The sequence below is a fragment of the Musca autumnalis genome, unplaced genomic scaffold (genome assembly GCF_047663935.1).
Source record: "Musca autumnalis isolate F117 unplaced genomic scaffold, ASM4766393v1 scaffold_1, whole genome shotgun sequence".
In the NCBI taxonomy this organism is placed as follows: domain Eukaryota; kingdom Metazoa; phylum Arthropoda; class Insecta; order Diptera; family Muscidae; genus Musca; species Musca autumnalis.
This window is the reverse complement of record NW_027411644.1, coordinates 64,018,254-64,038,078: the sequence shown is the minus strand read 5'-3', so window position 1 is coordinate 64,038,078 and position 19,825 is coordinate 64,018,254. Positions and strand designations below refer to the sequence as shown.

The following is a 19,825-nucleotide window of genomic DNA, read 5'->3' as shown; positions in this document are numbered from 1 at the left end:
TTATATAAATCGTGCTTTTATAGAAGCTTTCTTACTGAAAAGGAGCTTCTAGAAGGGCTTTTTAAAGAAGATGGGCTTCCAAGGCGTCTTTCTTATTGAAAAGGGTGTTTTAGGAAGATTTCTTGTTGAAAAGGCGTTTCTAAGGAGGTTTTCTTTTAGAAAAAGGACATCTAAAGATGTTTCTTATAGAAAAGAGGCTTCTAAAGAGGAGCCTTTCTTATATAAACGTTCTTTTAAGAAGGCTTTCGTGCTTCTAAAGAAGTTTTCTTATAGAATTGTGCTTCTAAGTAACCATTCTTACATATGGTGTGCTTCGAAGGGACCATTTCTGATAGAAACGGTGCTTATAATAACAGTTTTTTGGGGAAAGGGCTCTCCGAATATACGTTTCTTAGAGAAGGGCTATTTTTAAGAACCCTTTTTTTAGAGAAGCTGCTTTGATAGACCATTTTTGATAGAAAGCTAGCCTCTAAGTACCATTTCTTATAAAAAGCCTACTTTGCAAGACCATTCCTCATAAAGAGGGTGATTCTAAGTACCCTTTCTTTTAGAAAGTGTGCATTGAAGGAGTATTACTTATAGAAGGGGAGCACCAAACGATAATTTTTTACAGAAGGGATGCATCAAAGGAAATTTTCTTACAAAAGGTCTGAATCGAAGGACCATTTGTTATGGGAAGGGTACTTCAAAGGACTTGTTTTTATAGAAAGGGTGCTTCTAATTGGTCTTTTCTATACAAGGCTGTTTCGAATGACCATTTCATATAAAAAGGGTGTTTCGAAGAACCATTTCTTATATAAAGAATGTTTCCAAGTACCATTTCTTATAGAAAGGTTGCTTTAAAGGAACTTTTTGGCAAAGGCCTTGTGTAAGCATCCCATAGAGCTTTTAATTATGTTTTCTTAAAGTCACTGTTTTGTTAAGGAACTTTATTTTGTAGATTACTCCCTTTCACTTTAAGCTCATGTTTGCTTTATTAAATTACCATTTCTATAAAACCACGATTTCGCCCTTAATACAATCAAACACACCTTCTTAACAAAACACAAATACATGTGTAAATGTGTAAATACATGTATGGAGATATGTTTGTTTATATTACATGACATATTTATGCAAATATTTACATATGAAATTACCGGTAACACTAAAACATCTTTGACACTAAACAATGATTGGGACAAAATAATATTTTTACTTTTAGTTGGTAGAACTTATGACCGCACTTGAAACCATCCAACGAAAGAAAATATTCATGCATTACCTTTTTTATACGCATATAATTTACTGACACTTTTTCCCCGTATCTCATCCTTGTCTCATTTTTGTCTACCATTTATTACAGATGACAGCATCATCATCATCAACTTCAAAAGTAGGAGCAACAGTAACAGCAATGTCTACTATCCGTTTACAGCGATAAGAGCGATGTGTGATAAAAAGGGAAATTAATTAAGGCTCACATACAGCCAGTCAGCCATCCAACAACATAAGCCAATATATCAGGCACTCGCTAACTCACTCATTCACTTCAGGAAAATATCAAGTGTATGTCCACAAGGCATATCCTGCTACGAATTTAACCCAAGCAAGCGGAACCATACCAGAAAAATACAAAATATGTAACCAAGTTTTACGGTCATTTACTTGCTTATGTTTCAAGCAGAAGAAGAAGAAGATGGAACAGTAAACGCCTCCAGTTAAGTTGAGTCGGTTGGTCTCCGCCTTCCCATTGACGGCATTTAAGCAGCCAAGAAGCAAACCATCACAACAACATCAAGTCAAGCCTTCATTCCCCTCGAGTGGCATACTACAAAAAGAACAACAACCATAACAAACGACATTCATCTTCATCAAGTCATCATGTACGGCCTTCTGTTGGAAAATCTCTCCGAATATATTAAATCAGTGTATGGCGAAGAAAAATGGGAGGATATACGACGACAGGCTGGGGTGGATTCGCCATCATTTAGCGTTCATCAGGTTTATCCTGAGAATTTATTAAATAAATTGGCAAAGAAGGCACAAACGGTAAGTTCAGAGAAAGTGAGATAATATAAATTAACGTTTCATTCTTTTATACTTTCTTTAAGCAAATTCAATTTGTTTTTATTGAGGAATGTTTTTCTTTCGAAAGGGAACAAAAAGATCACACAATCTTAATTCAAAACACAATTTCTATATGAAAGGGTATTTTACATAAGAAAGCTGCCCCAAAAGCACACTTTATATAAATAAGGGTCCAAAATAGATGATTTCCATAGCCCTTAGTAGCACCCTCTCTCTAACGAAGGGTTCTTAGAAGCACCCTTTCTCTAGGAAATGGCCCTTAGAAGCACACTTTCTCTATGAAAGGGTCCATAAAAGCACCTTTTCTCTAGAAAAAGGTCGATGGAAGCACCCTTTTTCTGGAAAAGGGTCCATAGAAGCACTCTTTATCTAGGAAGCACCCTTTCTCTAAGAAAGCACCCTTTCTCTAAGAAAGGGTCTTTAGAAGCACCCTTTCTCTAAGAAAGGGTCTTTAGAAGCACCCTTTCTCTAAGAAAGGGTGTTTAGAAGCACCCTTTCTCTAAGCACCCTTTCTCTAAGAAAGGGTCTTTAGAAGCACCCTTTCTCTAAGCACCCTTTCTCTAAGAAACGGTCTTTAGAAGCACCCTATCTCTAAGAAAGGGTCTTTAGAAGCACCCTTTCTCTAAGAAAGGGTCTTTAGAAGCACCCTTTCTCTAAGAAAGGGTCTTTAGAAGCACCCTTTCTCTAAGAAAGGGTCTTTAGAAGCACCCTTTCTTAGAAAAAGAGTCTTTAGAAGCACCCTTTCTCTAGGAAAGGGTCTTTAGAAACACCCTTTCTCTAAGAAAGGGTCTTTAGAAGCACCCTTTCTCTAAGAAAGTGTCTTTAGACACCCTTTCTCTAAGAAAGGGTCTTTAGGAGCACCCTTTCTCTAAGAAAGGTTCCTTAGAAGCACCCTTTCTGTTAGAAAGGTTCCTTAGAAGCACCCTTTCTGTTAGAAAGGTTCCTTAGAAGCACCCTTTCTGTTAGAAAGGTTCCTTAGAAGCACACTTTCTGTTAGAAAGGTTCCTTAGAAGCACCCTTTCTGTTAGAAAGGTTCCTTAGAAGCACCCTTTCTGTTAGAAAGGTTCCTTAGAAGCACCCTTTCTGTTAGAAAGGTTCCTTAGAAGCACCCTTTCTGTTAGAAAGGTTCCTTAGAAGCACCCTTTCTGTTAGAAAGGTTCCTTAGAAGCACCCTTTCTGTTAGAAAGGTTCCTTAGAAGCACACTTTCTGTTAGAAAGGTTCCTTAGAAGCACCCTTTCTGTTAGAAAGGTTCCTTAGAAGCACCCTTTCTGTTAGAAAGGTTCCTTAGAAGCACCCTTTCTGTTAGAAAGGTTCCTTAGAAGCACCCTTTCTGTTAGAAAGGTTCCTTAGAAGCACCCTTTCTGTTAGAAAGGTTCCTTAGAAGCACCCTTTCTGTTCTAAGGTTCCTTAGAAGCACCATTTCTGTTAGAATGGTTACTTAGAAGCACCCTTTCTGTTAGAAAGGTTCCTTAGAAGCTCCCTTTCTGTTAGAAAGGTTCCTTAGAAGCACCCTTTCTCTTGGAAAGTTATTTAGAAGCACCCTTTCTCTTGGAAAGTTTATTTAGAAGCGCCCTTTCTCTTGGAAAGGTTCCTTCGAGGCACTCTTTCTGTATGAAAGGTTTCTTAGAAGCACCCTTTCTGTTAGAAGACATGCTTCCTATATGAAAAGCTCTTTCTATGAGATATTATGTTTAGAGGCTCCCTTTCCATAGAATGGGATCCATATAGGCCACCTTCCTATAAGAAAGGCTCCTTATATACACCCTACTTTGAGAAAGGCTCCTTAGCGGCACCATTACGATTATAACGGTTCATTAGATACACCAAGAAAGGCCCATACTATAAGAATTGTTCTTTAGAGGCACCTTTCCTATAAGAATGTCTTTCCTATAAGAAAAGCTTCTTACCGTCAACCTTTTCTACGAGAAAGGTTGCCTCTAGGGAACCCTTACTATATTAAAGATTCCTTTGAGACACCCTTCCCCTTAGACAGAGTCTTTTAAAGCTTTTTGTCCTTTATATAACTTTAAATGCAAATATGCCAAGTAAAATTCCCTCTATGTTAATTTTGTTCTTCCCTCTCTAATTTCTTTACAGGTCCTTGGTGTCTCCGAACGTGAATTCATGGATCAAATGGGCGTTTATTTCGTCAGTTTTGTTGGACAGTATGGTTACGATCGTGTACTCTCCGTTCTCGGTCGTCATATGCGTGATTTTCTCAATGGCCTGGATAATTTACATGAATATTTGAAATTTTCCTATCCACGAATGCGGGCACCCTCCTTCATATGTGAAAATGAAACAAAACAGGGTCTCACCCTGCACTACCGTTCAAAACGACGCGGCTTTGTCTATTACACCATGGGTCAAATACGTGAAGTGGCGCGTTATTTCTATCACAAGGAAATGCATATTGAGCTGGTCCGGGAAGAAATCCTCTTCGACACTGTCCATGTGACATTTCAGTTGACATTTGATAATCGAGCCTTTACCTTGGCCTCCTTGGCCATGACACGTGAAGAGAAACATTTGCCAATTAGTGCCCATGTGTTATTTGAGATATTTCCATTTTGTATTGTTTTTGGGTGAGTAAGGGAAGGGAGATGTGTCAAGTTAAAAGGACCTGCTTGTTGTAACAAGTGGCTGTCATCGACCACAATTACTTGTGGCCACCTGTCTTTTCCATTTGTGTTGAATGTTTGGTGGCTGGTGGCTTTTAACGTTTATATCATCTAATGGGCGTTCTTCTTTTTTCTTCTTTTTTTCATCCTCTTGTTGTTTTTGCTCCTGTTGCTGCTGGTCCTTGAATTCTTGTAATGATGCCTTATTGTTGCTTTGCTCTTTAGAGCTGACATGGTTGTTCGCAGCATTGGAAACTCTTTAATGGTCATATTACCAGATTTGCTGGGTAAAAAAATCACAGCATGGTTCGATTTAGTACGTCCATTGATTGCCTTTAAATTTCAAACGGTAAGTAATTCGCCACCCACAGTGAGAGAGAGAGCAGCGTATAGAGTTTGCACTGTTTCTGAGGTTAAGAAAAAGTACGCAGATTTTTTAACAAAATTTGGGAAGCATCTAGACTTCGAATTTTCAAAGAATTTTATAAGGCTTCTAGGACCAACTTGGATTTTTTTAAGGAATTTTAAAATGCCTCTAGGACCAATGTAGGTATTATAAAGAATGTTAAAAGGCCTCTAGGGCCAACGTGGATTTTTTAAACAATTTTAAAAGGCTTCATAAACACCAACGTGGATTTTTTAAAGAATTTAAGTGACCCTCTAGGACCAACCTGGGGTTTTTAAGAATTGTAGAAGGCCTCAGGTAACAACCTGGATATTTTAAAGAATTTTTATAATCTCTAGGGCCAACATGGATATATTAAAAAATATAGAAAGGCCTCTAGGATCAACGTGGATTTTTAAAGAACTTTAAAAGGCCTCTAGGAACAACGTGAATTTTTTAAGGAATTTTTACGGGCCTCTATGACAAACGTTATTTTTTTTAAGAGTTTTAAAAGGCCTCTAAGACCATCGTGGGCTTTTCAAGAAAGTTAAAAGGCATCTAGGAACAAAGTAGATTTTTTTAAAGAATTTTAAAGGGCCTACAGGATCAAAGAGAACTGTTTTAAAAGTCTCTAGGGCCAACGTGGATATTTTAAAAAATGTTGAAATACCTATAGGATCAACGTGGATTTTTAAAGAATTTTAAAGGGTCTCTTTGACCAACGTGGATTTTTTAAAGAATTTTAAATGACCTCTAAGACCAACGTGGTCTTTAAAAGGAACAAAGTAGATTTTTAGAATTTTAAAATGCCTCAGGATCAACGAGCATTTTGGAGGCTTCTAGGACCAATGTAGGATTTTTAAAGGATTTTAGAATGCTTTTTAAAGATTTTTAGAAGACCAATAGGCCACATGGATATTTTTAAGTTTTTTAAAGACCTCTAGTTAGTACGTGCGTGGATTTTTTAAAGAATTAAAAAAGCCTGTAGAAACAACGTGGACTTTTTAAAGAATTAAAAAGGCCTGTAGAAACAACGTGGACTTTTTAAAGATTTTTAAAAGGCCTCTAGGAAGACCAACCAAAACACTATTTTTAAACATGTTCATCCCATCGGAAACGGTGCAAACAACCTAACCATGTTATTGATAATGATCCAATCTTTACGAACCCAGTGTATTCCTTTCACTCATCCATCCCTTCCTTGTTCTTGTCAAAAACACAGCACTTTAATGGGATTGAAGAATGAGCTTCAAATAACACTTAAACCTAACCACAACAATTATCGTTAGTTTTTATATGTTTTTTTTTTTTATCGTCTTCTTCTTCTCCTTGTTTTTTCATGCTCTTTTTATTTTTATACCAATTTAGATTTTAAATCGTACAAATAACATATTTGAATTGGTAACAGTTGAACCTGTCACAGACCGTCCCGATAATCAAAAATCCAGTGAATTGTTATTGCATGAAGATGGTTCCGAACCGGAAAAATCGTTGCGTTTAAAGGGTATGTAAGAGAAGAAATTAAACAAAGAATCTAGAAATACATTCAACTAAAAAGCTTCACCAAAACCAGCTGGCATTACCCTCAATTTATCATATGTGTTTTTCCATTCCTTTTGTATTAGGTCAAATGGTTTACATGGACAATTGGAGAATGATCATGTTCCTGGGTACTCCTGTTATGCCTGATTTGAATGCCCTCATAACTACTGGACTTTATATTAATGACTTGTCCATGCATGATTTCAGTAGGTAAGTACACTAGCCAATTTTTGTAGAGTCCATAATTTTAAGTTTGTTAGAGAGAGAATGTTTTATTTTGTCGTACCAATCTTTCTCTTTCTCTCCAACAATAATGAATTAATAATAATTCTTAACCCCCCTTCTAATTATGATATTTTCTCCCTGTTGACAGAGATCTCATGTTGGCGGGTACTCAGCAATCGGTAGAATTAAAACTGGCCTTGGATCAGGAACAACAAAAATCAAAAAAACTTGAAGAATCAATGCGTAAATTGGATGAAGAAATGCGTCGTACCGATGAATTATTGTATCAAATGATACCAAAACAGGTGGCGGATCGTTTAAGGCGTGGTGAAAATCCCATTGATACATGTGAGGTGAGTAGAGACGAAATAAAAAGAGAGTAAACATTCTGAAGATATTCAGGCGGATTCAATTACGAAAATAAATCTGTAGGTCTTGGAGAATCCCAAAGCGACAATCAACTTGGATTTTCTAAAGATTTATAAGTAAATTCACAAGCTAAACGATTTTCTAGAAATTCCTAAGAAGATTCATAGGCGACAATCAAACTGGATTATCTTAAGATTTGAGGTGGATTCAACAGTGACAATTAATGTGGATTTTCTAAAGATTTTTAGGTGAAATCAACGGTGACATTCCACGTGGATTTTGCAAAGATTTCTAGATAATAAATTCAACGGTGACGAATCAACCTAGATTTTCGGTGGATTCAATGCAGACAATCATTGTGGATTTTAAAAATGATTTTTAGGTGAATTCAACAGTGACAATAAACGTGGATTCAATGGAGACAACGTGGATTTTATAAAGATTTTTAGATGAATTTAACGGTGACAATCAACGTCGATTTTCTAAAGATTTTTCGGTAAATTCAACGGTGACGAATCAACTTGGATTTTCTAAAGATTTTTAGTTGCATTCACCGGTGACAATCAACGTGGATTTTTCTAAAGATTCGTAGGTGAATTCAACGGTGACAAACAACGTGGATTTTCTAACGATTTTTAGGTGAATTCAACGGTGACAATAAAAGTGGATTTTCTAAATATTTTTAGGTGGATTCAATGGAGACAATCGACGTGGATTTTCTAAAGATTTTTAGGTGGATTCAATGGAGACAATCAACGTGAATTTTGTAAAGATTTTTAGGTGAAGCCAACGTGGATTTCCGGAAGATTTTTGGGTGGATTCAATGGACACAATCAACGTGGATTTACTTAAGATTTTTAGGTGGATTCAATGGAGACAATCGACGTGGATTTTCTAAAGATTTTTAGGTGAAGCCAACGTGGATTTCCGGAAGGATTTTGGGTGGATTCAATGGAGACAATCAACGTGGATTTTCTAAAGATTTTTAGGTGGATTCAATGGAGACAATCGACGTGGATTTTCTAAAGATTTTTAGGTGAAGCCAACGTGGATTTCCGGAAGATTTTTAGGAGGATTCAATGGAGACAATCAACGTGGATTTTCTAAAGATTTTTAGGTGGATTCAATGGAGACAATCGACGTAGATTTTCTAAAGATTTTTAGGTGGATTCAATGGAGACAATCGACGTGGATTTTGTAAAGATTTTTAGGTGAAGCCAACGTGGATTTCCGGAATATTTTTGGGTGGATTCAATGGAGACAATCAACGTGGATTTTCTAAAGATTTTTAGGTGGATTCAATGGAGACAATCGACGTGGATTTTGTAAAGATTTTTAGGTGAAGCCAAAGTGGATTTCCGGAAGATTTTTAGGAGGATTCAATGGAGACAATCAACGTGGATTTTCTAAAGATTTTTAGGTGGATTCAATGGAGACAATCGATTTTCTAAAGATTTTTAGGTGGATTCAATGGAGACAATCGACGTGGATTTTCTACAGATTTTTAGTTGTTGTTGTTGTTGTAACAGTGTTTTTTATTATGTTAGTATGTTCGTTCCTCTGTTCAATCTGGCACTGGGTCTATCGCCAGTTCCAGAAAAATGGCTGATTCGATGGGATGTAGCCACAGATCCACTGGAGTTAGATGGGTAGGTTTGGCGGGGTAGTTGAAAAGGTGTTCTGTGTCGTGCGGGCCCATGCCGCATACTGGGCAGATGTCGCTGTGCAAGGCGCGATCGATTTCCGCCCAATAAGAATTTAGGCGACTGCAATATCCCGAACGTAGTTGAGCCAGCTGCGATAGATGGGGGATGTACTCCGAGTATTCATACTATAATTGCTTAAAGCCTTGACAAATGCGTCCGTGTGAATGCTATTCAAACCTGCTCGATATTCTTGTTGATCTAGGGGATCTCTCCTGTATCGTTGGACCTCTTCCTCTAGAGCATGGATAACTTTCCTGATCTGCCTGAATGTGTCAGGCCTACCCACAAGATTAGGATTGGGATGGTGATTGGGATGGCTCACACGGTAACATCCAAGCAGGTACTGCAACGAAAGCATCTCATTGTGTTGCTTCACTGGAACAATCTTTGCAATCTTTGTAGATGTGAGGAGGCACCCTGTTGCTGTTCTCAGGGCGGCTTCTGGCAAGTTTGAATCTTTTTCCAATTCGTATCACATAATCTCGGTGACCAGACTGGAGCCGCATAGCTTACCACAGACCGACCTATCGCGTTATATGTGGTCAACAAGGTTTCTTTATCTGCACCTCGAGTGCTGCCGCCTAGGGACTTGAGGACCTTGTTCCTACTTTTTAGCTTGTCGCAGATAGCTGTGGCGTGTGCGAACGACGTGAATGTAGTGTCGAATGTGACCCCTAAAATTTTAGGGCAGTTTGTTGTCGACATTCTGCTACCATCGACCACGACATTCAACTCACGCCCAAACTGTGCTGTCCATGCGGTGAACAGAGTGGCTGTAGATTTTGTGGCGGAAATCCTATTTCTCGAATGAAAAAGGTGGTAAGATCGGTTAAATAATTGTTCAGTCTCTCACAGATGTCATCAGGATAGGTACCTGACGCCAGGATCGTGCAATCATCCGCATACGTTACGATTTCGATGCCGTCTGGAGGGGGCGGAATACAGGAGACGTAGAGGTTAAACAGTTCCGGAGATATCACCCCACCTTGGGGAACTCCCTGTTTCACTCTACGGGGCTTGGACTTCTTGTTCCTGAATTCAACGTGCGTCTGGCGTCCACACATATAATTGACTATCCAACGTTTCAAGCTTGGCCGGAGGGTTGTTTGCTCAATGTCCTCAAACAGCGTGGAGTGCCTGGCTGTATCAAAAGCTTTTGATAAGTCAAGCGCCACCATCACAGTTCTATCGTACGGCCGTCTCTGGTTGAGTCCTTGACAAATATGTGTGGTAATGGCGTGCAGCGCAGTTGTCGTGCTGTGCTGCTTACGGAATACATGCTGATGATCGGCAACTTGATAGCTATTTCTGATACTGGGGAGGACTAAGGCCTCAAGGCCTGTACGATTCACTTTTGCTGGCATCCTTGCCGGGATTCCGTAGTGGGACCACCCTGCCCATTTTCCAGACTTCGGGATCAATGAGGGTGGATAGCGACAAGTTGAGAAATTTAGTGAGATACTCCAATCCCGGCTCATCCAGCTGCTTCAGCATTACCATGGAGATTCCATCAGGGCCCAACGCTTTGGATGATTAAGCGTTCCTGATGACATTGGCAACATCATCCATTTAAAACTGTGGTGGTTCCTCCTCGGCAGGAAGAGATCTGATGCGACGTAATACTTTTCTCTTCGCCTTTTCACTCTCAGTGTGCTCGACAAACTGTCGCTTGAAATAACTTGCGCACCTCTTCGGGTCAGTCAACGTAACGTCGCCAAACGTGACTGAGGTCCTATCTTCCCTTCTTCTAGGGTTCGAGAGTGACTTAACCGTTTCCCACAATTCACCTATACCGGCTCCAATGTTGCAACTCTTCAGATGATTTAACCACTTGTTCCGCTTATGCTCGCTGACCAGCCTGTTAACTTCCAGTGTCAGCCCCTGACTCTAGGGTCATTGGGGTTGGTTCGACGAAGCTCATCACGCTCATTTGCTAATCCCGTCGCCGCTGCTGGGAAGTTTGGTCTTACTTCGGGTATTCGACCAGCAAGGATATGGCGAGCGGCTGCAGCAGTGATGATGTCTCGGAACGTCCTTTCAGCTACCCGAACATCAGAAGGATTGGGCAGTTCTCTGAAGCGGTGATTGGTGAACTTTCTGAAACCCGGCCAATCAGCTTTCTTATGATTGACGAATGTGCGGCGTTCAGAGATAATGAAATCGGGTGGTCTGCTAATGAAGACAATTATGGGGAGATTGTCTGATCCAAGAGAAATGACGGGTTGCCAGGTAACGTCATTTGTCAGACCAGGTGACATGACGGTTATGTCTGCCGAGCTGTGACACTCTCCTCTAATTCTGGTAGGGGCGTCCTCATTGACCGTGCAAAACGTAGAGCTGTCAATCTGCTCAGCCAGTGCTGTACCTCTCTGGTCGTTTCCGAGGGCCGAATGCCACATCTCATGATGCGCATTAAAGTCCCCCAGGACCAGACGATTATGACCTTCCAAAAGCGGGCTAATGTTAGGCACGTAATCTAAGATACAGCTATTTCTCGGCGGGATGTATACGTTCAGCAACTCTATCTCGACAGATCCACACCTGACTGCTACCCCCATACATTCCATGTACGGGTCATTAGAGACAGGCTCAAGCGAGATAGGTCTGTATTGGACAGACTGGTGCAATAGGAAAGCTAATCCCCCACCTGCACTTCTGGTGCGATCCTCCCTTAGCACGTTGTAACCATCGCAACGTTGTAAGCTACAGTTGTTGTTGAGCTTGGTTTCTTGCACCGCAGCGACCTTGATATTCCTCCGACTCATGAAATCTACTATTTCCTCGATCTTACCTCGGAGTCCATTGCAATTAAATTGCAAAAAGGATGCATTCTCTGGGATTGGAACAACAACGGCTGCTGTTAAAGGCTGCGTGTGCGGTTGTTGTCGAGGGGACTGCGGGGGAGTTTCGTAGTCAGACGACGAGGAATTTCGTAATCCGACGACGACTCACTGGGGACTGTGTTCACGCAGCATGCAGCAGCATAGTCCCTGTCCTAGTTCCTCACGTGGACAAGTCCAGAGCAACCCCTTAAATGCACCCACTTATGCATCTCACCGAAGGTTGGATGTGGGTGAAGATGCGGATGTGACAAACTGAGCACAGACATATTGGTCCTGGGGTTTCCTCCGTCCTGGCACGGACCAAAAGAATTCGGAGAAGGCATTTCGGGATATGCTGCTCCCAGCACAGAAAAACGAAACAAATACAAACATATGTACACTGAGGTGGCAGCCGCTGGCCGGAACGATGATTTTGTGTTGTTCCGGGTCAAGCCGGTACGAAAGAACCCGCTGCCGTGGGATTGATAGATTTTTTTATAGATTTTTAGATGAATTCAAAGATGACAGTCAACGTGGATTTGCTCAAGATTTTGAGGTGAATTCAACGTGAATTTTCTAAAGATTTTTAGGAGGATACAAATGTGGATTTTCTAAAGATTTTTATGAGGAATCAAATGCCACAACCATTCTCATTTTTTTGAAGATTTTTAAGCATATTCAAAGGCGACAATCAACTTGGATTTTTTTTAGATTTCTAAGTGGATTCAAAGGCGAAAATCAACTTGGATTTCCTAAAGATTTTAAGGAGGATTCAAAGAAAAAAGAAAATCAACCTGGGTTTTTTTTTTAAATTTCTAAGTGGGTTCAAAGGCGACAATCAACTTGGATTTTCTATAGATTTCTAAGTGGATTCAAAGGCGAACATCAAAGTGGATTTTCTACGATTTTAGGAGTATTCAAAGGCAACAGTAAACCTCGAATTTTTAACAATTTACAGGAGGATTTAAAGGCGACAAACGACTTCGGTTTTCTATAGATTAATAGGAGGAATCAAAGGCGACAATTCAAGGCACAACAATAAGCAGCAATAAACACGGATTCTCTTAAGATTTTTTGGAGAATTCAAAGCTGACAATCAACCTGGATTTTTAAGAGGATCCAAATGCAACAATAAACGCGAATTTTTTTAAAGATTTTTAAAAAGAATCAAACATGACATTAAACAGGAAATTTTTCAAGAAGATCAAAAGACCAAAAATACCTTGAGGTTTTCATCCATAGGCCTAATTCCATTGATGTCAACGCCTGCACGTTGTCGTAACAACAGAGAATAACGAATTCAAATGAGAGCTATGTCAGCCGTTGTTTAACAAAGGGACATTACTCTCTCATCAATTCTCTCTCATTTATTTTGGCCACCAATGCCTAATTCCAAACTCATTTTTCTCTCTCTTTTATTTTCCAGATGTTCGACTGTGTCTCGATACTCTTCTCGGATGTGGTGACTTTCACGGAAATTTGCAGTCGCATTACTCCCATGGAAGTTGTCTCCATGCTAAACGCCATGTATTCCATATTTGATACGCTGACAGAACGTAATCACGTCTACAAAGTTGAAACAATTGGTGATGCCTATATGGTTGTGGCCGGTGCCCCAGAAAAAGATCCCAATCATGCAGAGAAAGTATGTGATATGGCGCTAGATATGGTCGATGCCATTAAAGATTTAAAAGATCCCTCAACGGGTCAACATCTGCGTATACGTGTTGGTGTACATTCCGGTGCTGTGGTGGCCGGTATTGTTGGCTTAAAAATGCCACGTTATTGTCTATTTGGTGATTCGGTGAATACCGCTTCTCGCATGGAATCAACAAGTGTAGCAATGAAAATCCACATCTCGGAAACAACAAAAGAATTCTTAGGTCCAAATTATCGGGTAGCCGAACGTGGTGAAATTGATGTCAAGGGTAAGGGAACAATGAAAACGTATTGGTTAGATGAACGGGAAAATCGTAAACCTTTGCAGTTGTCACCGGCCCAATTACTTCCCGTCTCAACATTTGTACCGCCCGCCCCAACACCGGCGGTGATTATGGCAAAACAACCGTCAAGGGCGATAATGCCGGCGCCCACAGTATTACCCAAGGAAAGGTCAATGGTAACGATGCCTGCTGTGCCACCAGCATCAAGCTCAATGGCCGTGGCTTCCTCCTCAACATCGGCCAAGGTCGCAAGTCAAACGGAACCGGAAACTAACAACAATTCAACGATAGAAGAACGTGGTCGCATCTATTCACCGGTAACATTTAAAGATGTGGCACGTCGCAGCATAGCCAATTCACCGGTACGCAGCCTCTATGGCAGTGCATCGGCTGGTATGGGCGAAAAGGGCCGTGAATCACGTTCCAATTCGACAGGCCATGTATTTATGCGCTCGCCCAGTGATGTATTTGGTAGTTTGATTTTGGATACCGAAGAATTTCTGGAAGATCTACAAATGTCCCGCGGTTCTTTGTCGAATAATGCCCAGTGTCCCTGCAGTCCCATACCGCCATTCCGTATTGGTAGTGCGCCACATAAACCGCGACCCAGTAATCCAGATCAATTTACCCCCGAAGAATTGGCGGTAATGGATCAGGTCACACCACCCTCAACAGCACCGGCTCGTGAAACATCTACGTATCACATGAAGTCATCAGCATCGACTACGAGTTTGAGTATGGAAAAGCCGGTAAAGGCCAGGTAAGTATTTGGCACCATAAGGGGAGGCATTTAAAATTTATGAATCTGTACATAAACACCTATGTAGGTTTGAAAAATGAAATAGTGGCTTTCCAAGGATTGAACCAACTCAATCCGTAGTTTATGAAAAAAGGTATTGCCATTTAAGAATATTTTAAAGTTCTTTCGTTTGTGTATTCGATGCATGTTGGTGCCATGAACCATTTTCTTTATACCATTTTGTCAGTTTTAAACGAAATTTCGATTTTTTTAATAGTTAAAATTAAAAATTCTTTTTATAAAAATTATATTACAGTTTTTTATATATAATTATTTTTTTTTTAAATTTGTATCTAACAGTTCATTAACACATTAATCTCCCAATGTAACAATTGATTTAACTTTAAATGCAAATATGTCAACGTTTCTTAAAATTAGTGACTGATCCCCAATGCGTTATAAATACGGATGAGGCTAAGATATTTCGAATGAGGTGCACTTTCCTTTTTATCACACAGTACAAACGAAGTCAGTCCTTGAAGTTGTTGTTGTTGTAACAGCATTCGTTTTTCTTCTCAGTCTGGCTTTGGGGTCATCGTGGCATCTGACGCTCCTCAGCTGCGTAGATGGGGGATGTTCTACGAGGACCGCATTCACACCATAGTTGTAAATGGTATTTACGACTACATCCGTGTGAATGTTATTTAATCCTGCCTAAGTCTATCAGGCAGGATCTAATAGTAATATTTTGTAACGTTGGACCTCTCTTTCTAGATCATTAAGATCCCTCCTGACATGCCCGGGTGGGGGGGTCCTATCCACCACATGGTGATTCAGATGTCTCTCACGGTAACACCCGATCAAGTACTGCAACGAAAGCATGACATTGTGTTGCTTTACTGGTAGAGTCGACAACGAGGTAGAGGAGACAACTCCTCACGTAGATGGTCCACTGAAGACATGTGAGGGCGGCGTTCAGACAGGTTTGAATATTTTTTTCATCGCATTGCACTTATATTCGCGGACCATACTGGCGCCGCATAGCTTACCACAGAAAGACCCAACGCGTTATACGTGGTCAACAAGCTTTCATTATCTGCACTCCAACTGCTGCTTGCTAGGGACTTGAGAGCCTTGTTCCTACATCTCAGCTTGTCGCAGATAACTGTGGTATATGCGGACGATATGAACATGCTGTCGAATATGACCCCTAGAATTTTGGTTTAGTTTGTGGTCGGAATTCTGCTACCATCGATCATGACATTCAACTCTGCATATTTCTCGCGTGGAAAAAGGTGGTAAGATCAGTCAAATAAGAGTTCATCCTTTCACAAATGACATCAGAGATTGTACCTGACGCCAAGATTGTACAATCATCCGCATACGTTACGATCTCAATGTCGTCTGGAGGGGGTGGAATACAGGAAAGTTACTGGTTAAACAGTTCCGGAGATATCACCCCACCTTGGGAACTCCCTGTTTCACTTAACGGGGTTTGGACTTCTTGTTCCTGAATTCCAAAGCAAAGGGTGCTTGTATTGACCCTTTCCAAAGGAAAGGGTGCTTCTATAGACCCTTTCCAGAGGAAAGGGTGCTTCTATAGACATTTTCCAAAGGAAAGGGTGCTTCTATAGACCCTTCCCAAAGGAAAGGGTGCTTCTATAGACTCTTTAAAAAGCAAAGAGTGCTTCTATAGACCCTTTCCAAAGGAAAGGGAGCTTCTATACACCCTTTTCAAAGGAAATGGTTCTTCTATAGACCCTTTCCAAAGGGAAGGGTGCTTCTATAGACCCTATCCAAAGGGAAGGGTGCTTCTATAGACCCTTTCCAAAGGGAAGGGTGCTTCTATAGACCCTTTCCAAAGGGAAGGGTGCTTCTATAGACCCTTTCCAAAGGGAAGGGTGCTTCTATAGACCCTTTCCAAAGGGAAGGGTGCTTCTATAGACCCTTTCCAAAGGGAAGGGTGCTTCTATAGACCCTTTCCAAAGGGAAGAGTGCTTCTATAGACCCTTTCCAAAGGGAAGGGTGCTTCTATAGACCCTTTCCAAAGGGAAGGGTGCTTCTATAGACCCTTTCCAAAGGGAAGGGTGCTTCTATAGACCCTTTCCAAAGGGAAGGGTGCTTCTATAGACCCTTTCCAAAGGGAAGGGTGCTTCTATAGACCCTTTCCAAAGGGAAGGGTGCTTCTATAGACCAAAGAAAAGGGTGCTTCTGCAGACTTCTTCCATAGTAAAGGGTGCTTCTGTATACTTTTTCCATAGTAAAGGGTGCTTCTGTAGACTCCTTCCATATGAAAGGGTGCTTCTGTAGACTCCTTCCATATGAAAGGGTGCATCTGTAGGAAAGGGTGCTTCTATAGACCCTTTCCAGAGGTAGGGGTGCTTCTATAGACACTTTCTAGAGGTAGGGTAGCTTCTATAGACGCTTTCCAAAGGAAAGTGTGCTTCTATAGACCCTTTCCAGAGGAAAGGGTGCATCTATAGACCCTTTCCAAAGGAAAGGTTGCTTCTATAGACCCTTTCCAAAGGAAAGTGTGCTTCTATAGACCCTTTCCAGAGGAAAGGGTGCATCTATAGACCCTTTCCAAAGGAAAGGTTGCTTCTATAGACCCTTTCCAAAGGAAAGTGTGCTTCTATAGACCCTTTCCAAAGAAAAGGGTGCATCTATAGACCCTTTCCAAAGGAAAGGTTGCTTCTATATACCCTATTCCTTTGGAAAGGGTGCTTCTATAGACCCTTTCTAGAGGTAGTGGTGCTTCTGTAGACCCTTTCGAGAGGAAAGGGTGCTTCTATAGACCCTTCCAAAGGAAAGGGTGCTTCTATAGACCCTTCCAAAGGAAAGGGTGCTTCTATAGACCCTTCCAAAGGAAAGGGTGCTTCTATTGACCCTTCCAAAGGAAAGGGTGCTTCTATAGACCCTTCCAAAGGAAAGAGTGCTTCTATAGACCCTTCCAAAGGAAAGGGTGCTTCTATTGACCCTTCCAAAGGAAAGGGTGCTTCCATAGACCCTTCCAAAGGAAAGGGTGCTTCCATAGACCCTTCCAAAGGAAAGGGTGCTTCCATAGACCCTTTCTAGAGGTAGTGGTGCTTCTGTAGACCCTTTCGAGAGGAAAGGGTGCTTCTATATACCCTTTCCAAAGGAAAGGGTGCTTCTATATACCCTTTCCAAAGGAAAGGGTGCTTCTATATACCCTTTCCAAAGGGAAGGGTGCTTCTATATATCCTTTCCAAAGGGAAGGGTGCTTCTATATACCCTTTCCAAAGGGAAGGGTGCTTCTATATACCCTTTCCAAAGGGAAGGGTGCTTCTATATACCCTTTCCAAAGGGAAGGGTGCTTCTATATACCCTTTCCAAAGGGAAGGGTGCTTCTATAGACCCTTTCCAAAGAAAAGGTTGCTTACAAACACCCTTTCCAAAGGGAAGGGTGCTTCTATAGACCCTTTCCAAAGAAAAGGTTGCTTACAAACACCCTTTCCAAAGGGAAGGGTGCTTCTATAGACCCTTTCCAAAGAAAAGGTTGCTTACAAACACCCTTTCCAAAGGGAAGGGTGCTTCTATAGACCCTTTCTAAAGAAAAGGGTGCTTCTATAGACCCTTTCTAGAGGAAAGGGTGCTTCTAAAGACCCTTTTCAAAGGAAAGCGTGCTTCAATAGATCCTTTCGAAAGGAAAGGGTGCTTCTACAGACCCCTTTCAAAGAAAAGGGTGCTTCTATAGACCCTTTCCAAAGTAAAGGCTGCTTCTATAGACCCTTTACAAAAGAAAGGGTGCTTCTATAGACCCTTTCCAAAGGAAAGGGTGCTTCTATAGACCCTTTCCAGAGGAAAGGCTGCTTCTATAGACCCTTTCCAAAGGAAAGGTTGCTTCTATATACCCTTTCCAAAGGAAAGGGTGCTTCTATATACCCTTTCCAAAGGAAAGGGTGCTTCTATATACTCTTTCCAAAGGAAAGGGTGCTTCTATATACCCTTTCCAAAGGAAAGGGTGCTTCTATATACCCCTTCCAGAAGTAAACATAACGTAAGATACAGTTGCTGTAGAGCATAGTTTCCTTCATGAAGTTCACTGTTTCCTCGATCTTATCCCGTTGTCTAACTACAAATAATCTCATAACCAACACATTTTGTTGACTAATTCAGAAATATATTGAATAAATTCAAAGTAAAGTTTCCACTTAAAATCCATTTTCTTGTTAAACCCTTTCTTCGCATTTCCTCCACCACATCTCAAACAAACTTCTAACATTTTTGTCCACCCATTTTAGGTTAACACCTCAAACAACCAGCATGCCACCATCCCGAGTAAAAGAAGTAAAACCTGTCAGCAGCAGCAAACCCGCCACGGTATGTACAGCTCCCAGCGCAACGTTAACTGGTGCTACACCCAAAAACAGAGCCTTCATTACCAGTCGTACCACTTCCAAAGAGTCAATTTCAATGAGTTCACCACCACCAATGCGCTCCATGTCGGCACCATTGCCAATGTCAAAGGCAGCACGCAAAGCATTTCTGGCAGCCAAACAGACCAAGGCCATTGAGAAATTGGATAAAATGATTGAAGAGGTGCAGGAAAATGATGCCCATTTGAAGGCGGCACAAAGCGTTAGATTAAATGAAGTATTTGGTGATCGCATTGGTCCCCAGGGTGGTAATGCTTCGGTGATGGATATGGGCGGTGGATGTCCGCTGTTTTTACCACCACCGCCAAGGCATATGGGAAATTCAATTTCCGATTCGAATATTTGTAGTCATGGGTATGTTTTGCATGTACATTTATCTTATTTCGATTTCCCTTTAATCTAATCCTCTCTTCTTTCCACACACACACACAGACACAGTCATGGCCATGCTCCCACCATACATCATGCACCGTGTCATCATGTCCACGAGCCTTCCTCCTCCAGTAAATTGTCAACCAGTCATAGTTTTAGTCATGCACGCCATTCGGCGGCCATCCATCCATGCTGTACGGGAGCAGCAGCGTATGCTGGTCATTCCGGAAATGGTCGTCATTCACATCGCATGCACTCGAATGCCTGTTACATACTGTAGATCAATAAAATGCAGATGAAATGAAGAAAATAAAGAAACCCACCCACACTCGAACCTACCCACTCCTCCTACACCCCCCTTACACGCACACACACACAAAAAAAGAAAAGCAATGGTTTTCACTAGACATACAAAAAAATGGCTTTAAGTGAAATGAAAAAAAAAAACACTCTCTCTCTCATCACTCTTTGAAAGAAACAAGAATCAAAACAAAGGATATTTTTAAGGATATTACTACTACTAATACTCGTATACATACACATGTGAATGCTTTAAGTATTTTTAGGAATTATGTCTGTATGTATGTAATTTATGTACTGATTGTATTATTATTATTACGATTTAATTGTAGA

The 19,825-nt window shown here is 40.9% G+C and overlaps 1 protein-coding gene across 2 annotated transcripts; it reads left to right on the top strand.

Moving 5' to 3' along the window:
- Window positions 1-1,343: 1,343 nt before the first annotated feature.
- Gyc88E (Guanylyl cyclase at 88E) lies at window positions 1,344-19,581 on the top strand. 2 transcript variants are annotated; one of them, XR_012409410.1, is made up of 10 exons: window positions 1,344-2,031; window positions 4,169-4,656; window positions 4,918-5,041; window positions 6,446-6,581; window positions 6,703-6,829; window positions 6,993-7,197; window positions 13,168-14,444; window positions 14,512-14,577; window positions 18,686-19,174; window positions 19,253-19,581. XR_012409410.1 is itself a non-coding variant. In XM_073963533.1 (9 exons), exons 1-9 carry the CDS (start codon window positions 1,864-1,866, stop codon window positions 19,470-19,472), a joined length of 3,234 nt encoding a protein of 1,077 aa, XP_073819634.1. In that variant the 5' UTR covers window positions 1,344-1,863; the 3' UTR covers window positions 19,473-19,581. The 2 variants fall into 2 exon arrangements, 1 of the variants encoding a protein (XP_073819634.1); XM_073963533.1 differs by lacking the exon at window positions 14,512-14,577.
- The last annotated feature ends 244 nt before the right edge of the window (window positions 19,582-19,825 follow it).